Genomic DNA, 22,640 nt, shown 5'->3' on the forward strand with positions numbered 1-22,640 from the left:
ATATTCTGAGAATACATATATTTGTTATCAATTGCTACTTAACAAGTTATCCTGAAATTCAGCTGCCTAAAACAATAAACATTCATTATCTCACACAGTTTCTGAGTTCAAAAACAGCTTATCTGGGAGGTTCTGGCCCAGAGTCTTTTACGAGTCTAGGTGTCTGTCCGGGCTACAGTCATCCGACAGCCTGACTGGGCCTGCAGCATCTACTTTCCAATGGTTCATCCCCATGGCTGGTAAACTGGCGCTGGCCGTTGGCAGGAGGTCCTATGGACCTCTCCACAGAGCTGCTTAAGTATCCTCACAACATGGTAGCTCCAAAAGAAACAAAGTGGATGCCAGTAAGCTTTTATGACCTAGTCTCAGAAGTCACATTCCATCAATTCCACCATATTCTGTGGTTACACGGGTCAGCCCCATTTAATGTGGGAGGGAACCACAAACGGCATGGATACCAGGAGATGAGAGCCACTGGAGGCCATCTTCGGGGCTGCCTACCACCATGCAGTAAGGCAAGACTTCGGAGAACCTGTACCAAAGGCTACTAGCCACCCAGTCTGCATCCTCTATCCGAGAGAGTCAAGAAATCAAGAGCATATAACTCTAACGGCTTCCCCATCTGTTAAGTGAATAAGAAAATAATTATAATACAATGTGACAATGCAGCTCGTGGTACTAGTGGCACAGACAAGCAACCAAGAGAACACAAACGATGATTTCCTCCATCTGGGCAAATCCAAGGTAACGTGTGAGCTGGATATTGAACAGCAAGAAAAGACCACCACAGCTCACTAGTAGAATACTGACTGAAATGAATCAAGATTTCTTCCTCAACAAACAACAGAAACACTCTAAAGCAGACCTTGGCAACCTTGCTCTAGAGTGTTCATTAAGAGATTTAAGTCCTAATGCTCTAAGGCAGCTACTGTATGTAATAAATTAATTTCTGTCTTATGCATCTAGAAGGCACTAGCTATGTTCCTTCCTGGGGAGAACCAAAAAAATCATCATTCAAATGATTTTCTGTAGGGCTAAATTCTTTCACAAAACCCTCGTTGAAAAATACTGCAAAATGAGTCGAAAAAAATAGTTCAACAGACACAAATAAAGCAAGATTCCAAATATTCTCACACACAGTTCCTAAAATAAATAGGAGAAACAAAACTATGCACAAGAAGGAACTGCAAAGCTACAGCAAAAGAGCTAGAAGGAGAGAAGAAGACACAGTGACCCATCTCACCAGGCGAGTCACTGCAAGGTTGAAATTCGCCATCATTCCGACACACTGAAGTTCCTTCACAGCAGGAATGCTCGAGGGAGGAAGGAGAATACAATTAGGGAAGAGGAGAGCCATCCAGCTTGCACCCTCCATTCAACTCAATGTCAAGAGATCAAGAGCATATAATTCTAACCAATTGCCCCCACTCTCACTTGTTTTAAGGCAGGATTTACAGGTTCCCTCTGACCTGGTTTTGTGTGTGTGTGTGTGTGTGTGTGTGTGTGTGTGTGTGTACGTACACCTAACCAGAAACACTGGTTTGTCTGTGTGAGCCTCCAGCGTTCACAGTAGGGAGGGAATGCCTCAGTCCTACATCACGAGTGTGGCTACTCCACAAAGGAAAGGCTTATTCATGCCAACGTGGTAGATTACACAGGGGGCTAAAAACCTGTGCGCTCTTGCGACAAGGCAGTTTGTGCAGTTGTGGTAAGAAAAAAAAAAAAGTATATCTCATAGGCAAAACCACAAAGCCAACTTGTGTTCAGCAGGACTGCTATTTATTATTCATCTTCTGAAAGACTAAAGAAAATGAAAATGTTCTAAGCCACACCTTGAAAAGTCATGGCAGAATGGCAAGCTGCAGCTTGATGGAAGCATTACAAAAGACATCAGGCATCACGTGTACTAATCTAAATCACCCCACCTCAGGATTGAGGACTTCCTGTATTCCTCCAGCAATGACCTCTTAAAATACCACTTTCTCTAATAAAATCTTCCTAACAAACCTCATAAACCATACATTTAAACATACATTCATAAGTGTGCTTCTTGCTGCATGTGCGTGTACTTGTGTACATGTTTTAATGTGTTTGTTCCTATTACGCTTTCCACTTCAGATTTTAAGACCTGGAAGACACAGACCATGTCTAACTTATTTTACATTCTCCCAGAATCTAACCACAAGCCTCATGAGATTGCAGTAATAAGCCCTATTAGCTGCTGACAACTAACTAGCTTTCAAGAGAAATTCACGGAAAGCCGTGTTTGCAAATGGGAGCCTTTCTGGAAGGGTTACGATCCACTTTAAGATCAATGTATGCATACACTCAATATTAATAAGCACAGAGCCCCAAAAGCATCACCAAAACCAACCTGCCTGTCTATAACCAGAAACAAAAAGGAGAAATATTATTAGAAGCCCCTGAAATAGTTATTAAAAACCATGCCCATCTCCTAAGGTTCCTGTTGAGAATAACCCCAGAATGCTACCAACATGTACTGGGGTTAGCCTAACACACACCTATGGTGTTAATTTCTTGCTATCTTGATTTCAAGCATAACCTTGTATCTGAGAATTTGGCTGTTTTCTGGAATTCTTTTTTCTTTTGTTTTATGTGGTGTTTCTTTTTTTTTTGCTTTTAAACCAAAGCAGCACCTCATATAAAACTATTTCATAGCTGCCAAGACACTGAAGTTGTAGGACTCTTTTCCAGGGCGAAGAGCCCTATGTTAGGATTAATGGGTTCACTATGTACTTGGAGTCCCCATCATGTTTTTATTCTTCGACGCTGCACTTCTAAAAAGGAGACAAACACCTCAGTACCAGTGATCTGCTAGGATGCTTTCTGGGGGAGATTAGTAAACTGACCACAACAAAAACCAGATGCAAGTGCTCCTGAAGAGCAGAGATGCTGGCACACACCAGGCACTCAGCTTACAGAAGATCAAACCAACTAATCAATGTGAAGACTTACTCATATTGTATGAACAACCAAATATCAACTGTGAAAATGTAAAACTTATAGTATTTATTTAAATACTCACGATTATACCAAAATTATAAGGTAGATTATCAAGAGGGCAGTTAGACCCATAAAGGAGATAGAAGTGTTGGTTTCCTAACAACGTGGAAGAGGGTTATATTCTCTAGCAGCTACTGATGCCCCAGCAATCAGCCAGCAACTTAGGCAGGGACAGTGTCAAGTGACACTCCAGGGCTCATGGACCAGGCCCTGCCACCACAGCCGATCCTTCCAAGAGCTCCCCAGGCACACAACTGTCTAGAGAACACACAAGACTACTCTTCTTCGCTGGGCTCAGCCTTGGGCCTTGGTAGAAAAGCAGCCACAAGTAAAAAGGCATCTAATTTACTTTTCAAAGTTATGTGTTGGACTAAGGGAAAGAATGGAACAACAGTGTTTTCTTTGCTGAATTCTGAGTATCAGACCAGCTGCATTAGAAATAACTTCATAATGGGAACCATAATGAGAACCATAGGAGATGAGTAGCACTTCTGAGATCATCTAGAATTACCAAGGCAGAAAATCACTTTTATAGACAGCCCCTCATGTTACAGAGAAATAGAAGAGCAGGACAGAGTGACACATCCATGTCCCACTAAAAGTCAGTGACCAAACCAAGACTGAACTCCACAGCTCCTCGATTTCCAGATCTGCGTTCTTTCCTCTACCCACATTGACATTCAGGGCTAAATACACTTTAATACACAAGAATCTCACATAGTACATGGCAACCTACCAGTTACCGAACCCCAGTATTGACATTTCCAGTGACTGTCACAGGCTTAGTTTAGACTAATGTTACCGCCTCTAAAACAATATTTAAGGCGCAAAGCCACACAGACAATATTATAGCCTGGGAACAAAAGATCCTCATGGCTCCTCTCAACACCAACACTTCACCCAAACATAATAATTTTTAAAGCAACTTATTCTACCCTAATTCTTGTAAGGCTAAAGAGCAAAATACTAAAACATATTTATTAAATGTAGGCTATTTAATGAAAAACCAAATCATAAGATCCAGTAAGTTTAAGGCTGGAGCATACGAGTCTCCCTTAAATGGTTTAAGTGAAACTCAAAGTTTCCCATGGTTCGTAAAAGCAACGATGGACTCACAGAGCCTTCTGTGGATGTGGAATTTGAAGGGAAGTATCTGAATTCAGTGGAAGATTAGGCATTCAAAAGTTTATTCTGGGCTTCTTAATCGGCTTGTTCCATTTCTTTGAAGAAAAATAAAATGTCTTAAATTTATCCCTCAGTCAATAAAGGGGAAATAAAAACTAATTCCAAAACAGATCACGGCACTCCAGTGCCTGATCTGGGTTGACAATCTGTGGCTGTCTTCTCAGCTGGCAGCCATAAAACCCAGCAATAAAAAGTCAAGTTTCCAATAAACTAAAAAGTTGTGGAAACCAAATGCAACTGGCATTAAGTTGTTTTAATATTTTGCTCTTTCACCAGCCTTACAAGAATTAGGATAGAATAGGTTGCTTTAAAAATTATCATGTTTGGCTGAAGTGTTATCTACTTCAAAATAATAGTGTAGTGCACTTATGTGCCATTCAATAGCAATTTTCTCCACAGAAATAAAAGTATCCAAATATTACATAAATTTTCAACTTAATGAAAATAGTCACCTTTGCCAGTAAGAAAGAAGGTGCATTTGAAAAACACAAATCAAATTTGTTCCCCAAAGGCATCCAACTCCCTACTTCTGTAGTGAGATGGTTCTACTGTGTAATATCAATACCACAACAATCTGGCTACTAATGTAAAAATCAGATGTTAAAATAAAACAAGTTAGTCATGAGCATCGCTGACAGAAAAGTACAAGAGATGGAAGTTTTCCCAAGGGAAAAAATATCAAAATACAATGGGAAACATTACTTTGACAGAAATTCACTGTATTGTAGCCACTTCCAGAATCCCATGGACCATTATGCTGAGATGCACCCCTAACGTGCACGGCTCAGAGGCGGGGGCAGCCACTCCCCCCACTGTCTCTAGCAGAGTGGACACAGCCGTGATGTGACTCACACCTGCGTCTGCACCAGCACTGAGCCTTATCGCCGAAGCTCAGGACTCACCAAACTCAGTTTCCTCCTAAAAGCTAACAGAAAACAACTGCTTCTGGGCCGTCTTCATCGCTTTTTTCCCTTCAGTATTTGCAACTCTGGGATTTGCTGATAAAGTAAGTGCAGATTTTGATCTGCAGTGTTCATGATCAGTCAGCAAATGCACAAAATTCCTATCTAATCTTCCACCTTGGAGCGGGCTCTGGGGCGGGGGGGAGGAATAAAGTAGGGAGAAAGGAGGACTTGGAAGTCCACTGCATTTGAACACACAGACCCACTTTCAGTAAAGATTCTTTATTTCTACCACTTGTTAACACTCTTTAAACCCTATACTGAAACTTATTACTGTTCAGAATTAAAATCGGTATTGCTGTGGAACATTGTTTTGAGCCCTTGTTTCATTTACTATTCATAAAGCCAAAAAGTCTCAGTCCTCGTGACTTCACAAAAAAAGAGAACATTATCTTATAAATTTCTGCCCATTTAAAAATATAACTGGTTTTGAAACTTTACTGTGGAGCAAAAACATAACTGTTATTAAAACTACTCCAAAAGAAAAATTTTTGTGAAAAGTGGATGATTAAGACCCAAATCATAAAATTCCTATGACTGCTTGTGCTTACAACGTCATTCTAATAATTTTTTTCATGCATAGAGGGCACGCCCAGAACAGAGGTCACCATTCTGTTTAATGATTCTGTTAGAGAAAAACTGATGTGGTTAGTAAGGCGTGTGGAACTTAACCTCAATTACATCAGAGTCTAATGGTCGCAGTAAACACTATTCTTAGTGAACTGTCAATCTATTACAGAAAAAATATAGAGACTACCAGAGGGTGTCTAACAGAATGGAAGGTCAAGTTACTTACCTTGTGCAGAGGGAGCACAAGGAACGCTCCTCCCCCACTCGCTTCTATGATTATGGCAACAAATCTGGGATTGACAGCGCAAAAGGAACTATCCCAGGTCACACGAGAAACCCGGATGTCATCATAGCACTGGTCATTTTTCACTGCTTGACCAAAAACATGCCGAAACTTGCTCTGTCGTACCACTCGCCTCATTGTGTCTGCAGAGGAAAAGCAGGAATTATGTTAGAATTATGCACTGAAAGTTTTACTTTTACAAATGAAAAGCTCCAAGTAGGAAAAACAGAATGATATGGCATTTTGTCTGCTCTCCTCAAAAAAGTAGCCAAATTGCAAATCCAAATTTCCCTTTGCAGCACATACCCAGAGACAACTGAGAAATGCGTCAGGGAAAGAATTACAAAGAAATGAAAAATTCCTAATTCAAGATCCAGAAACAACTCATCAGTTTTAATTTCAGTAGAAAGATGAAGGCAAAGAATAAAGGAAAGCTAGTGTTTCAGGGTTGGTTGGGAACTGACAGATAATTCACTCTAAACCCTTCCCCTTGTATAGATAAGAAACTCCAGGCTGGGGCGCGGTGGCTCACGCCTGTAATCCTAGCTCTCTGGGAGGCCGAGGCAGGCGGATTGTTTGAGCTCAGGAGTTCGAAACCAGCCTGAGCAAAAGCGAGACCCCATCTCTACTAAAAATGGAAAGAAATTAATCAGACAACTAAAAATACATAGAAAAAATGAGCCGGGCATGGTGGCACATGCCTGTAGTCCCAGCTACTCGGGAGGCTGAGGCAGGAGGATCGCTTGAGCCCAGGACTTTGAGGTTGCTTTGAGCTAGGATGACGCCACGGCACTCTAGCCCGGGCAACACAGTGAGACTCTGTCTCAAAAAAAAAAAAAAAAAAAAAAACTCCAAAGTGAAGTTATCTGGTAGATGTGAAGCTGAAAAAGCCCAAAAACAAGTTATGATTTTGTGACTTTGTCCTCAGCCTGCCAAGGTAATTTTTCAGTTTTTAAACATTTTCCCCAGATATCAGCACTCTGCTGTCTGAGAACTGTGCCTGCTCCCCAGAGTGCTTTCACAAGACCAACTCCAGGTAGGGAGGAATTCAAGAGACATGGCAACCACCTTTGTCTTCAGATCCTTCTAATCTCCTTCTAACACGGGCATAACAATCCGAGCACCCCAGGACCAACTGCCTAGCGCTCAGTGCTCCACAGTAAAAAAAACAGGAAAAATCAGCCTGAGACAGCCTGATGGATCAAGAGCCAGGTCTTAGAAAAGAGGAGCAAGTATTTCATGGAAAGCAATATGATCAAAGTGATGTTTAGGATGACAGTAAGTCTGGCAGTGGTACACTGAACGAATTAGATGGGAAGCTCAAAGTCAGGCACTGGGCTAGGAAGCCATGATAGATAATAAACCAAGCCCGAGAAAGGTCCAGAATGATCCAGCAGCAGCAGCTGGGACAGAGGAAAGGAAAAATGCAGGGGCTATTCTGGAGGGGAAGTGAAGCCAGGATGGGTTTTCAGTCAGAGTTGATCATTCACCATAGCCATAGCCACTTCCCTAGCGAACCAGGAAATCTGAGGGGAGGGGAGGGAAGGGGACACAGAACTAGGTTCCTAGGCTCCCTTATTTGTCATTTCAGACTCCAAATTCCACTAAATTGTCTGATAGACACTGGAAGCTTTGCACTTTAGGATCACCAGGCCCTGCCTGATTAAGGTTTCCTAGACTGCACCCAATGTAACTTTCCTACCTGCTACAGCAGGTCATTCTGTTCACACTGGTTAGGATACAAGGAGCCTGGATAAAACCTAAGTGGAAATAGAACATGGTTCAACCTTAACAACTCAGCTGAAAACCAGAACCCCATGTACAGAGGAGGGCTAACACTTGTCCACGCCTGCCAGATGGGACATCCAAGGCATGTGCAAAAGTGGCCTGTCTCCGACGCTGGGGCATGTGGCTGGGCTGAGGCAACAGACCCCTGGCAGGCAATCGAGCATCCATGTTCCTCAGCCCAGCTGTTGCCAGAGCTTTCCAGCTGACGACCAGGACCATACATTTCGAGTACTTGATACAGGAGATGGCAAATGATATGCTTATACTTGGCCAGGACCCTTCGTTCGTGAAACAGTAGGAATACTTCTTAAGCATGAGTTGGATAAGACAGCTTCCATGAGGTGGGGAGAACCAAAAGGAAAGCACATCTACATAAAAGCCACCGTTCAGCCGGCTGATCTCAGGATCCACTTCCCCACAACCACCTGTACAAGCACCTTTCAGCAAGGGTTTCAAAAGTAAGTTAACATAGAAGAAAAAAAGACAGCGCCATGTCAAAGAGTTAATATTCCTCCTATATAAAAAAATTAGGCAAAGGACATGAAAAGGTAATTTATAAATGAAACACAAATGGCATTTATCTCCACTCCTTCCTAAAATCCTAATGTCAGCAAAGGAATAAAAGCAGGTATAAACACCAAAGGACAAGAGAACTGGAAAGCAGCCTACAAGTGGGCAACTGTGACAATGAACTCCTGGATGATGCAAAGCTGTCATGCATGTGTAACTGACTAAAGTGTGCATGCGTGTCCTCTACTCAGCTGAATGTCTCAGGGAGCTCACCAGAAGAACGCCAAGGCCCACTGTGAGCAGCCAGAACAGTCAGAGGAGAAACTGTATGTCTCTGAAGACAGGGATGTGGGAGAGGGGCTGCAAAGAGAATTGACTGAAAGCCTAAATTAGGGACAGCCGGACAGTCAGATCCCCTCCCTCCAGGGCTGCACAGCCAGGATACTGGCCTGCCCTCTCAGCAGAAGCCAGGAGAGGCCAGAGTGCAGGCCTCTGGACAGGATGACACTCAGCACAAGAGAGCACAGGTGAAAGCAGGTGCCGTACTGACAAGCCGGTTCTGTACAGTGGGGACTCCAGTCCCTTGTTCCTCCTGGCTCCCAAGATACCACCCACCCCTCCCTGCAGGAGATCAGATCTCACTGCCCAGGTGAGGTCCACACTCAACATGTCCTTCCTCCCACACAGGCATCAGGTCACCTTTTAGAGCCTCGCTTTTTTTTTTTTTTTTTTTAGACAGAGTCTCACTCTGTTGCCTGGGTTAGAGTGCCATGGCATCAGCCTAGCTCACAGCAACCTCAAATTCCTGGGCTCAAGCAATCCTCCTGCCTCAGCCTCCCGAGTAGCTGGGACTACAGGCAGGCGCCACTGTGCCCAACTAATTTTTTCTATTTTTAGTTGTTTGGCTAATTTCTTTCTATTTTTAGTAGAGACGGGGGTCTCGCTCTTGCTCAGGCTGGTCTCGAACTCCTGAGCTCAAACAATCCTCCCGCCTCAGCCTCCCAGAGTGCTAGGATTATAGGTGTGAGCCACCACACCCGGCCTAGAGCCTCACTTTTAAATGCGAATGGATATTTGAGAAAGGCCTCTAACAATTTTTCCTCTTCACTCAAATAAGCTAGATACCATCTAATCTCACAGCAATACAAAGATTAATATAAATATGTAAAGTGCTTAGACTGTCTTCATTGAAAGACATTACATAATACAAATCTGCTGGCTGACTTACATACTAAAATACCTTAAAAAGACATTTCTATATTATGCATAGTGACAACTTATTTTCATCCTGACTACATCTGGGCAGAATAATACAGAAGTTCTTCTGCTACGATCACGGAGTAGAATTTTAGCTACAGAGCAGAGGGAGGGAGAAAAGCCAGTGCTTTTCACAGCGATGTGCTGAGTCAGGCATGTCAAAGTGGAGCTTGAAGGGCAGTATGAGCCCATTCTCTTCCAAGGTCAAACCTGATCTGGGCTCAGCTATGCACATGTGGCACAGCTGCTTTTGCTACACAGAATGTCTCAGACCCTCCAGGCACACAATAAAGAATAGCAATTAAGAGAGCAAGCTCCAGTGTCAGACAGCATTGTGAGTGAGAAGCACAACTGTGCCATTTACTTCCTGGCCATGGTTCAGTAGGGCAAGTCACTGAATCCCGGAAGTGTCAGATTCTGTATGAGTACAACGCATATAAAGTTGAAGTGATCATTAAATGAGCAAGTGGTGATAAGACGGTGGCAGGAGATTACTATGTTATAGCACCTTGTATGGTTAGACACACAAAACAAATCACTTCATAAATGTTACCTACTGTTGTCATCTAGTAATTGATATAAAATAACCTGGATTCAAATCCTAGCTCTGCCACTTAATAGCAAATTTCTTAACCTCTCTGAGCCTCTGTTTCCTGATCTATAAAGGGAATGATACCTATAATAAGAATTTAAACCAATATCTGAGAAAGTCCAGTTTCAGATGGCTTCATTGCTGAAGTTCATCAAACATTTATTTAAAGAAAGGGAGGGAACACTTCCAAACTAATTGTATGAGGCCAGTATTACCCTCATACCAAAACCAAAGACATCACGAGAAAATTACAGACCATTATCTCCTATGAATACAAATGCAAAAATCCTTAACAAAATACTAGCAAACCAAATCCAGCAATGTAGAAAAAGAATTATGCACTATGATCAAGTGGGACTTATCCCAAGGATGCAACATTGGTTCAACATCTGAAAACCGATTAATGTAACACATTGTATCAGTGGAATAAAAAACAAAAATCACACAATCACCTCAGACACAGAAAGAACATTTGACAAAATCCAACACACTTTCATAACATAAAACTCAATAAATTAAGAATAGAAGGGAACATCCTCAACCTGATGAAGGGCATTCACGAAAATACTACAACACAATATTCAATGGTAAAAGATGCTTTCACCCTAAGATCAGAAATAAGACAAGGATGTCCACTCTTGAAACTTCTGTTCAGGATTGTAATACAGGTTCTAGCCAGGGAAACTAGGCAAGAAAAAGGAATAAAACACATTCAGATTGGAAAAGGAGTAAAGCTATCTCTGTACACAGATGACCTGATCTTATATACAGAAAATATATATAAGGAATCTATTAAAAGAACTATTAGAACTAATAAGTTCAGCAAGGTTGCAGGATATAAGATCAATATACAAAAATCAATTACATTTCTATACAGTCATAACAATTCAAAAGTGAAATTAAGAAAATAATTCCACTTACAATAGCATCAAAAAGAATAAAATAGTTAGGAATAAAACCTAATCAAGGAGGTGTAAGACTTGTACACTGAAAACTACAATGTTGAAAAAAATTAAAGACAACACAAATAAAGGAAAGACATCCCATGTTCATAAATCAGAAGGCTTAACATTAAGATGGCAATATTCCCCAAACTGATACAGTTCAATGCAATCCCTATCAGAATCCCAGAAGAATTCTTTGTAGAAATTGATGAACTGATTCTAAAATTCACATGGAATTACGAGGATCCCAAAATAGCCAAACGACCTTGAAAAAGAAGAACAAATTAGGAAGAGTAACATTTCCCAATTTCAAAACACATTACAAAACAACAATAATCACAACACTGATAGTGGAACAAGGACAGACATACATATCAGTGGAACAGAATTAAAGTCCAGAAGTAAATTCATACATCTTTTGTCAACTAATTTTCAACAAGGGTGCTAAGACCATTCAATGGGGAAAGAATGGTCTTTTCAACAAATGGTGCTGGGACAAATGGACAGCACCATGCAAAAGAATGAAGTTAGATCCTTACCTTATACCATATAAATAATTAACTCGAAATAGATCAAAGACCTAGATACAAGGGCTAAAACTATAAAACTCTTAGAAGAAAACATGGGAGGCAATCTTCATGATCTTGAATTTGGCAAAGGATTCTTAGATATGACACTAAAAGCACAAGAAACAAAAGAAAAAGTAGATAAACTGGACTCCATCAAAATTTAAACTTTTATGCTTCATAGGACACTGTCGAAAACGTGAAAAGACAACCCACAGAAGGGGAGAAAAATTTTTGCACATCTTATATCTGATCAGGTGCTTGTATCTAGAATACATAAAGAACTTATATAACTCAATAATAAAAAAGACAACAATCCAATTTAAAAATGGAGCAAAGGAGAGCTGAGCCCAGGGGCTCATCCCTGTAATCTCAGGGACTTAGAAGGCTAATGTGTAAGATTCAGTTGAGGCCAAGAGTTCAAGACCAGCCCGAGCAACACAGCAAGACCCCATCTCTTAAACAACAACAAAAAAAAAGGCCAGGCGTGGTGGCTCACAGCTGTAATCCTAGCACTCTGGGAGGCCGAGGCGGGCGGATCGCTTGAGCTCAGGAGTTCGAGACCAGCCTGAGCAAGAGCGAGAGACCATCTCTATCTGTCTCTATTACAAACAGAAAGAGGCCGGGCCTAGCACTCTGGGAGGCCGAGGCGGGCGGATCGTTTGAGCTCAGGAGTTCGAGACCAGCCTGAGCAAGAGCGAGAGACCATCTCTATCTGTCTCTATTACAAACAGAAAGAGGCCGGGCGCAGTGGCTCACGCCTGTAATCCTAGCACTCTGGGAGGCCGAGGCGGGAGGATTGCTTAAGCTCAGGAGTTCGAGACCGGCCTGAGCAAGAGCGAGACCTCATCTCTACTATAAATAGAAAGAAATTAGCCAAACAACTAAAAAGAGAAAAAAATTAGCTGGGCATGGTGGCGCGTGCCTGTAGTCCCAGCTACTGGGGAGGCTGAGGCAGAAGGATCGCTTGAGCCCAGGAGTTTGAGGTTGCTGTGAGCTAGGCTGACACCATGGCACTCTAGCCCGGGCAACAGAGTGAGACTCTCTCTCAAAAAAAAAAAAAAAAAAAAATGGATCAGTGGATTTAAAAAAATAGATTCAATAATAAAAACCACTGAATTGTATATGTTAGAGTTAATTGTATGGTATACAAATTATATCTCAAAAATGATTTTAAAAGATCTGCAAAGTACTTAGCATAGAATCTGAAGCATAGTATGTATTAGCTAATAAATGTTAGCAATTATTATTTAAGAGCACTAATAGGTTTCCCTACCCAGGAGGAAAAACCCAAATCAATTCCATACTGATTATGGGCCAACAGTACCATTTTCATATAAGAGAACCAGCATCAGTTATAAAGGACCCTTTATAAAATTTTATGTTCTCCCACTTCAGCATGGTATTTCTATACTTTAATTTCTCTTCAAGCAAAGAAAAAAATGAGAACTATCCCAAACACAAAACCTCCCTCTTCTTAAGAGAACTGCCTGAATTGTCAAATGGCATTAGTGTTTCACCAATTTAAAAACTATTCAGCTATAAATTTCCAAATTAAGATGTCATATCATCAAACTTAGGAGTTATTTTATTAGATATCTTGTCCCAAACTGATCAAACCACAAATTAGAGAACTAAAGTGTCCTCCTACCCAGCACTTTGGGAGGCTGAGGCAGGAGGATCGTTTGACCAGTCAGGAGTTCAAGACCAGCAAGACCCCCATCTCTACAAAAAATAGAAAAATTAGCTGGCATGGTGGTACATGCCTGCAGTCCCAGCTACTTGGGAGGCTGAGGCAGGAGGATCGCTTGAGCCTGGACAACAGAGTGAGATCCTGTCTCCAAAAAAATAAATAATAAAAAATTAAAAACTAAAGTTTCCCCCTAAAACTAAAGCATTTTAAAAAGGGATCTAATTCTCAAAAAGAATAAATGGTGCTCACTTCGACAACACATATACTAATAAGTTGGAATGATACAGGGAAGATTAGCACAGCCCCTGCACAAAGATGACACACAAATTTGTGAAGCACTCCATTAAAAAAAAAAAAAAGTAGAGTAAATGAAAAAAATCCTGAATTAATACAGTAGGCACAAAGTCCAATGAAATACTAGGTACAATTCCAAATGTCTTGTCAGAGAATGGAAAAGTTGGATAAGCTGCTTACTCTATAGGTCTTTCAAGCACAAATTCTTAAAACTGCAAAGGACCTTTTCTTTGCAATGGTAAGATCATCCCAGTAATAAAGAGGAAGATGATGTAGCAATAAGTCATTCATTAAACAAAACAAAGAAATGTTTATAAATTTCAACATAAATTGACTTTAGATGGGAGACAATGCAATGTGGTTTTTAATTTCCACAAAATGTGGAATTAGGCCTTGTAAGATGAAATTTATCACTCTACCCATATTTCCAATAAGACTGGCACTACTTTAGCATGGTTTTCATTTCTAGAATGGTTCTCATTATAATGAAAAGAGATACACCTTTGAAGATAACGTGAGAATAGGCTGAGAGCATAGGCTCAATTATGAGATGTACTCGCTGGGAGTTGGTTGTAACTTCTATCTTAGAAACATGGACAGTTTTCTCCCTGCCCAAGTTTCCAGGTGATACTAAAGGCCAAACAGGAGGATTAAGGGATAGGTCTTGACTATCTAGAAATCATCACGATAAATTTTAATAAGCAGACAACATACTCCTGTTTTTAGCTTCAAATAAAGAAAATCTAAAAGCAATAACTAAAATTCATAATGCTTAACATCTAAGGAAACAAAAACAATTAAAATTTTCTTTATATGTTGGGTGAACATCTTAACCAAGAACAATAAGAATAAGGTCTACCTCTATGGTTTAAGGAATTATTTTATGTGTCAAAGGAAAGTTTGCATTCTTACAATAAAATTTCCATTTTATAGTCAGTTGATAATCCTCGACCTCTAGGACAGTGTAAAAAAGGCATGCTTCTTATGGTACTATGAAGTCAAGTTATATAGAGAAAATTTATTTCATGGGCCATACGAGAAACATGTTGGGTATTAGGAGGAAAAAAAATGTAGACAAGACAGGGAACTTACACTGTAATGGCACCAAATAAAATACACTCAAAACACCTGAGTAAATGTTACTACGTTTTTCTCTATTCTAATTCCATCAATCTCATAAAAAATGACCACAATTTTGACATTTTCCTGTTTATCTGAGAAGTTATCTGTTTAAAGACTCCAGCAGATGGACTTCTATGGTTCATATGAAAGGAAACACATCCTGCTAGGAACACATTACAGGAAAACCCCTACTAGTAGCAAAATCCTGCTCGGCCCATTTGCTGAGACCATTCCGGAGCACAAATTACTCCAGTGCTCAGTAGGCTGAGAATGTTCCCTCGGCCAGCAGCAACCACAGGAAGACTCCAAAATGTCCCATTAGACAAAGGACATGTTCCCTCTAAGCTGCTGCTCTTATGGCAGGTACTTTTCAATGTGTAAGAGATGAGATGTGTTATTTAATTGAAAAGGGCAAGTAGTATAGCAGATGAGGAGACAAATGTCCTAAACTCAGCTATTAAAATAGCATTGCCAGCAGTTGAAAATTCCTTTTAAGAAGTTGGAAATGTAATAATATGTAAGCCTACATAGAATACACATTCATGAGAGAGCACAGACACCCAAAGCAAATATGGGAGGTACTCTAATTAAACACAAAAATTCAACATTCGTCTTTTCTGGATATGAGATGGCTGAGCTTTTTCAAATTTTCTTAAACAAAACCCACCGTGACACTCCAAGAGTCCACCTAACAAATCACATTTATACTGCATCCAACTCTTTAACTAAGAGATTCATACATGAGACATTCCAAGAAAAAACGTGTTATTTACTTACTTTAATAGAAGCTGTTTTTAAAAAGGAAGAAAAAGGAACACATACAACATTTGCTATAAAGCACAGCAAAAAAGTCAGACGTCATTCACAGCAGCTATGGCTGAAAGACATTTGCACTCCCCGGATGACATGGACTTTTTGAAAAAAATGTTTTTTTCTTGAAAAACTGCTGACCACTTATGACAACTGCCTGCAAGTATGGAATAACCTTGATGTTGGCTCAATTACACCAAGAATGGTAAGAATAAAGGGAAAAAATTCACACTCACTGTAGCCTTTCAAGTAGTTTCATGCCATTATCGATCCAGGTAATATGTAAAATGCTGAGAATGAGGCATGCCAATAAAATGCATTTCGTTTCGATTCAATAACCCCATATCATTTAGTTTTAAAATATTTCTAGGAAGAAAGAGACAAGAAAATGCAAATAAGATCTACCAAGAAGCAACCGGGCTCACAAAAGCCTAGAGTGGAGAGGGTTCCAAAGCTCATCACTTTCAGGCCCTTCATTTTTTCTGCCTGGAGACATCATGTGACTTGCCCAAAGATAAAGAACTTCTGGGAGAAATACAATGACCTCCAACCACAAAGTACAGGGCAGTTCAACTTTTCACCCCATGAACTTTCATACTCTTTCAATGATAAATCCTGCATCATACATACAATTCAGCTTCCCAGCATCAGCCAACAACAGCATTAGAGCTCTGTCGAGGGGGTGCAGCCTCGATAGCCCACGTGTCCACCTGGCCAGTTTGTACAATTGTTAAATATGAAATTGCATTTTTTGCCTATACTTTATAAACATAAGTAAAAATGGAAAAATCAAAATACATAAACTCAGCATTCAAATATACTGAGACAAATAACAGAGAGCATTAGTTATGACCAAGGAAGCAAATCTTTACTCCTGACTGAAAACCCTTAGGCTTAAGCTGGAGGACTATGTGCTCAATTGTCCAAGAAGAGAACATAAAAGAGCATGCATAAACACTAGAAATATACAGATATGTGTGTATACATCAAGGAAAGTATTTAAAGGTGAGGTATAATGAAGAGGTTTTACTTTTTATAGCTTTCTGAGAAAAGAACTCCTACTTTTACATTTTTATAATCTGTACTCATTTTAGGAACTTCTTACAAAGAGAAGTTCGGGACTACCTAACATCAAACATAAGCACTCACCGATGATTTAGAATAGAATGTGAAGCTATAAAAATGACGGCTAAAAATCGAGTCTGACAAAAAATAAATGAGCATCATATAAACAGCAAAACAGCAACATATAAAGAGCCTGAAGACAAAAGATAAAAATCCTAAATCCTCTCACACTTGTATTAAAGAGAGACCCTTTATGAACTAAAAGATAACCTTAATGAGGCTTGTAACTCACTTAAAATATAATAGGAACGACATTACAGAAATTTTGCAATTACTAAAACATGAGATTATAAGGTTTTAGGAGTCATCTCTAGTTCTTCAGTGACAGAAATACATATTTTTATTGCAGAGATAACGTGCAAAATGACATTCCTCATATCTCCCAATTTTCTGGTTATCACCAGCATCTTTATAAACACAACCAACTCTCCCCATCCCCAGAGCTTTGAAAAAAGACTGTTAAAGAAACCTACATCACGAAGACAGAGGCAGACACTCCCTGCCCCAGAGAACACTGTGGAATCACATAAAATCATCTGAGGCTGCAGCCATCTCCCTGAAGTGCACTACAGGAGACTAGACTCAGAAGCTGAATTCTGCATCTCTCTTCAAAGAGTAGAACACAACTCAAAGAGCCAAATTAATCCCAAGAGGTCTCAAACCAACTGCAGAACTTTTACAGACATAAGTGACCTAGCAATCTCACTTAAAAATTAATCCATGAATGTGTTTCAAAATATTCTTTCTATATTAATGACCTACTTTTCTTATCAACAACCGGTAAAAAGCACACTGTATGACTGTTCAAACCTGCTGAGTCTGTTTCCCACTATTTAGTCAGATGAAGTCTCTCTTGGAATACAATTTTTTTAATTATTTTCCAATATTCCTATACCAGGAAATGAAATTACTGGACTCCCAGATCTTAAGGAAAGGGCATTTTTATGGGAACCTCAAAAGGCTAGTCGTAGGCAAAACTAGCAGTGCCAAAAAACAAAATAACCATCTTCGACTGAAGAATCTGTCTTCCCTTTTTAATACCTTATACCTTGGACAAGCAGAGATTCAATGAATTAAATGAACATATACTCCTCACAATGTTTCAAAGGAACATCAAAGAAAATCTCTGGCTTGGGTGTCAGACACAAGTATATCCTGACCTAAATCATTTTGGTCCTCTGGTTGTTGATTTCTTCATATATAAAATGGGAGAACTAAAATAAATGATTTCTAGGGTCCTATCATAATGTGAAGCCTAAGAGTCTACAGGGAATCCTTCTTTCACTGGGATGCAGTCCATACCCCCCCTAATAAAACATACACAACTTACTGCAAACCAAATTAGTTACTAGCACCCACAGGGTTATATGTATAACACACACACTCAACTGTGAATGCTGAATAGGTCCTTAATCCCATTTATTTATTCAACAACTATTTATTGAGCTTTGACCTGTCTGGCACCATGGAGACAGTGCAGACACAACTGTGAGCAAGCAGACCCGGCGCCTACTCTCAAGCAGCTTACAGTCTACTGGAGGAAACACGCCATAACCAGTCACACAAACATTAACGTGCTGCTGTGACAAGCACTGAGATGTAGAAGTACACAAGGTAAATGAATCAATAATCAGGGGAACAACCAGAGAAGCGACAATAGGTTGAAATCAAAGAATGAGTAGAAGTTAATTGGGCAAAAATAAAAGCGAGTTCCAGCTGAGAGGAACAACAGGTGTAAAGGGTCTGTATCAAGAGCAAGGGCTAGTTAGACGGCACTACTAGCCAGGAGGGGCTGGAGCCCAAAACACTAGGCTAGAAGAGCCTGGGAGGTCAGCAGGGCCCTCTAGGCCATGCTAAGGATTTTATCTTTAAAGTCTTGGGAGCCATAGGAAATTTCTTCAGTGTGAATGTGTGACATAATTAGATTTGCATTTAAAAAGATCACCATGAATGCAGCTGGAGAATGGATGTGCAAGTGGGAGCATCTGAGAGGAATCAGGCAAGCAAGTTAGGTCACCGCACTTGTCCAGGCCAGAAGAGACAGCCAGTCTCAATGGAAATAGAAACAAATGGATGGCATCAAAAGACTTGAAGTCAACTGAATTTAAAAGTGTTTTAGATACAGAAATGCATCAACAGTGGTGCCAAATTTTGACTCATGCAACTCGATGGTTTTAGTGACTTCCCTTGAGCTCTCTGGTGCTGAGGAAGACTTACCACCTCTTAGTAGTAGCTCCAAAAGCGCTTTCTCTTTACAAGTAGATATCTGAAGAGTAAAACCATGGGGAAAATACTTTAAAATATATTTTTTAAAACTTAATTACCTTTTCAGATTAATAACTGGATCTGTGGCTTTAAAATTACAGTACTTTCACCCACAAAGGTGTCTGCAGCTTAAAGGAAAACATATTGAACATGCTTTTTGAAAATGAAACTAACACTGTTAAAAATCTTCCTGTTTCTGGAATTTTCAGGCATCCTATAGAAACAGGAAAACATAGCTTTTACAGTCTTACTGCACCTTAGAAAAATCATTTTGTCTGCCAGATCTTTTTTGAAAAAATTACAAACTATTTCATCATCAGCATACCTCTCTTCTAGAGGGAAGAAAAACAACATAATATCAGTATCTACAACACAGTACAAGAAACTATAAGAATGTAACTCATGGGGGAAAGTCTAGTTACTACCAAATAAATATGGTACCACCACCCAATACCTTTAGAAGGTCTCAGCTCTTTAGGAAGAAAACACTATACATCCAATTTCACCAATAAAATGAAAATACCTCCAGGAAAGGTATGATTTTGAGTAGAAGGCCAGGAGAAAGATTGGGGTCTTCCCATTCTTAACACTCTTTTAAACAACTACATTTATGGTTTGTAGTAATCTCTGAAAACTGCCGGAAATCTCTCTCTCTCTCTCTCTCTCTCTCTCTCTCTCTCACACACACACACACACACACACACAAATGGAATTATAAAACTCATTTTTTGTGACCATTTATAACATCACTAACAGGATATAAACCAAAGCCTACAATTTTTCAAACTTTAATACATATAAAAGAACTCCTAATGATGAGATCATTTAATAGCTGAAATGGTGCACAATTCACCCTATCTTAATTTACTCAGTTCTTGTCAAATTCTCAAGTCAAATGAATTCCCAACACATTAAATCCTTGGGGCTCCAGGAGCCACTGAAATGACCCAAGATCTGCCCTAAGATTCCTCTGGGGCTGGGCCTGGAACCCCCGACAGGTCCACTATGGACAAGCTTCCACTTCCTCCTCTAGGGAGGACTTGGTACCATGACACTTTCTAGTCAATCAGCACATCAAAGGACAAGAAACCCAAGAAGACAAAGGCAATAAAGGGAAACTCAGCTTTTTCAATGGCTACCTAAACTTTAAATCCTCACTTTGATCAAATTATGGTTCTTCCCATATCTATTTTGACAAAGACTCTCAGATGAAAGCTTCCTTAGGATGTTACCTCATTGATTCTAAAGACAAACTTGCTAACCAAAGCTACAAAAAAAAAAAGCCATAAGAACCTCATGTTACCAATATTTTCGATTTATTCAAAAAGTCAGGTAAGTGAATTTGCAATAAAGTAGCAAAATGTAATGTCATTGTGCTTTTTATTAGAATTTATGCTTTAAATAACCAAAACTCCAATATTTGGTTTACAAATAAAACATGTTTTGACAAATATGGGTGTGTGTATATATACAGAGTGTCCCAAAAGTTGCCACACATAGGGAAAATGGGAAATTGTAGCTAAAGTTACCTTTATTTACAAAATATCCATTCTAAAATTTTTCCTTTGTATATATATATATACACATATATATACACACACACATATATGCACATACACATATATACATATATATGCACATACACATATATACATATATATATATGCACATACACACAAACACCTTGCTGATATTTTTATTTTTTTCTTTTTAGAGACAGGGTCTCACTCTGTCACCCAGGCAAGAGTGCAGTGGCATGATCATTGCTCACAGCAACCTCAAACTCCTAGGCTCAAGTAATCGTCCTGCCTCAGCCTCCCAAATAGCTAGGACTACAGGCACATGCCACCATGCTCAGCTAATTTTTTTTCTTTTTTTACTTTTATATACACAGGTTCTCGCTACGTTGCCCAGGCTGGTCTCAAACTCCTGGGCTCAAGCAATCCTCCTTCCTCAGCCTCCCAAAGGATTACAGGCATGAGCTACTGTGCCTGGCCTAAAATTACGAGGTTAGCTTATAAAACAATTTTTAAAATATATTTTTCATAAATATTTTTAACCCTGGAAACACAAAGATAATTTAATAAGCACATATTTACAATTAGTAGTCCTTCTGTTACATCATAGAAAGCTTCTTTATTCTGTTCATGTTCTAGGAAAGTGAAAAGACTGATAAGCTCTATCACAAGTGTATGAAGCAAAACTGAACTTCAATTAGTCAACTAACATTTATTGAGCACCTACTATGTGCTGGGTAGTATGCTAGGAAATGGAGGCACCAAAAAATGTAAGACATTCTCTGCCTTTAAGGAATGTGAAATATAGTGGTATTTGGTGGTCATGTTCACAAACTAGGAAATAATTTTATACTTATTGTTTAATTTCTACTCATTCGACCCAAAATGTAATTAGTATTAGCACAGAAATCACCAACACTAGTGACACCCACAATTACATTTTCATCTACCTTTGTAACTACATAACGAAACTATATTTACATTTTACTCTAACATATTGCATAAATGTACTTTCTATTATCATGACTTTCCACAATCCAGGCCATCCCACCTACCCATCCTAACACTACTCTTTCCCAGTTACACCTGTTCTGAGTCAGCCTAGAACTATTATGCTCACCCTTGGGCAGAGGCCCACTTTCAGTGTCCCATAGCCACTGACTCTCCAACGCCTGTCCCTGGAATTCCACAGACCCTCACAGTCCATAGCACAGAATTCAGCATCCGAGTCATTCACTTGAGGGCTAGAGGAAGCTTCTAATGTATTTTTTAAACTTTTACATATTTTTTAAGTAAATTAAAACATTAAGCTTCCCACAAGAGACTTTGTGAATAAGAATTTTTTAATGAAACCAGAAAATGCATTCCCTAATCCTTATTACACTACGCATCATAAAATGTTTGAATGAGAAGAGTTCTTCGAAACCAGGCAGTCCAAACCCTTCAGAGAGACATAGACAAAAAAGAGAAGTCAATTATTTCCTATTGCTTGATGAAAAAAAGTGCTGTTAAGTTTTTTTGTTTTTTTGTTTTTTTTAACAGACAAGGTCTTGCTCTGTCATTGAGGCTGGTATGCAGTGGCACGATCATAGCTCACTGCAGCCTCAAACTCCTGGGCTCAAACAATCCTCCTGCCTTAGCCTCCCGAGTAGCTGGGACTACAGGTGCTCACCACCAAGCCAGGCTAATTTTTAAATTTTTTTTGTAGAGATGGGGGGTGTCACTATGTCACCCAGGCTTGTCTTAAACTCCTGGGCTCAAGCAATCCTCCAACCTTGGTCTCTCAAAATGCTAAGAATTACAGGTGTGAGCTACCACACCCGGCCGCTCTTTGTTAAGTTTATAAAAGAACACAAAAACAGATGGGGACCAGTACCTAGCTCTGGCGGGTACAAGCTGCCCTAATTTACAACCATTACCCTACCCTGATCTGCTTCCCAAAAGTCACAGAAACCAAGCCACTGTGCTTAAAACCTAAGACCCCCTTCAAACTGTGATTCCCAAATGGAAAAGAGAAAAAGGAATCATGAATAGTTTAAAAAAAAAAAAAAATTAGCAGATTCACTGTTTCAGAGATAACAGGAAGAACCTTTCAAAAGCAGGCAGGGCTTTTTCCTGATTCCAGGTGTCAAG

General features: G+C 39.7%; 1 protein-coding gene across 3 annotated transcripts in view; it reads right to left on the reverse strand.

Annotated features, from left to right (window-relative positions):
• The window catches only part of CORO1C (coronin, actin binding protein, 1C), a 100,854-nt gene that overhangs the window by 47,223 nt on the left and 30,991 nt on the right, over positions 1-22,640 (reverse strand). For 2 of the 3 annotated variants that reach the window (XM_012657603.1, XM_012657602.1), the window contains exons 2-3: positions 18,943-18,991; positions 5,968-6,167 (exon numbers count right to left, since the gene is read on the reverse strand). In XM_012657603.1, the coding sequence (XP_012513057.1) occupies positions 5,968-6,162 (195 nt within the window). In that variant the 5' untranslated portion in view covers positions 6,163-6,167; positions 18,943-18,991. The remainder of the gene's footprint in view (positions 1-5,967; positions 6,168-18,942; positions 18,992-22,640) is intronic. The other variant, XM_012657601.1, reaches the window with a different exon arrangement.

This window comes from Propithecus coquereli, unplaced genomic scaffold (genome assembly GCF_000956105.1).
Source record: "Propithecus coquereli isolate 6110/MARCELLA unplaced genomic scaffold, Pcoq_1.0 Scaffold552, whole genome shotgun sequence".
NCBI lineage: Eukaryota > Metazoa > Chordata > Mammalia > Primates > Indriidae > Propithecus > Propithecus coquereli.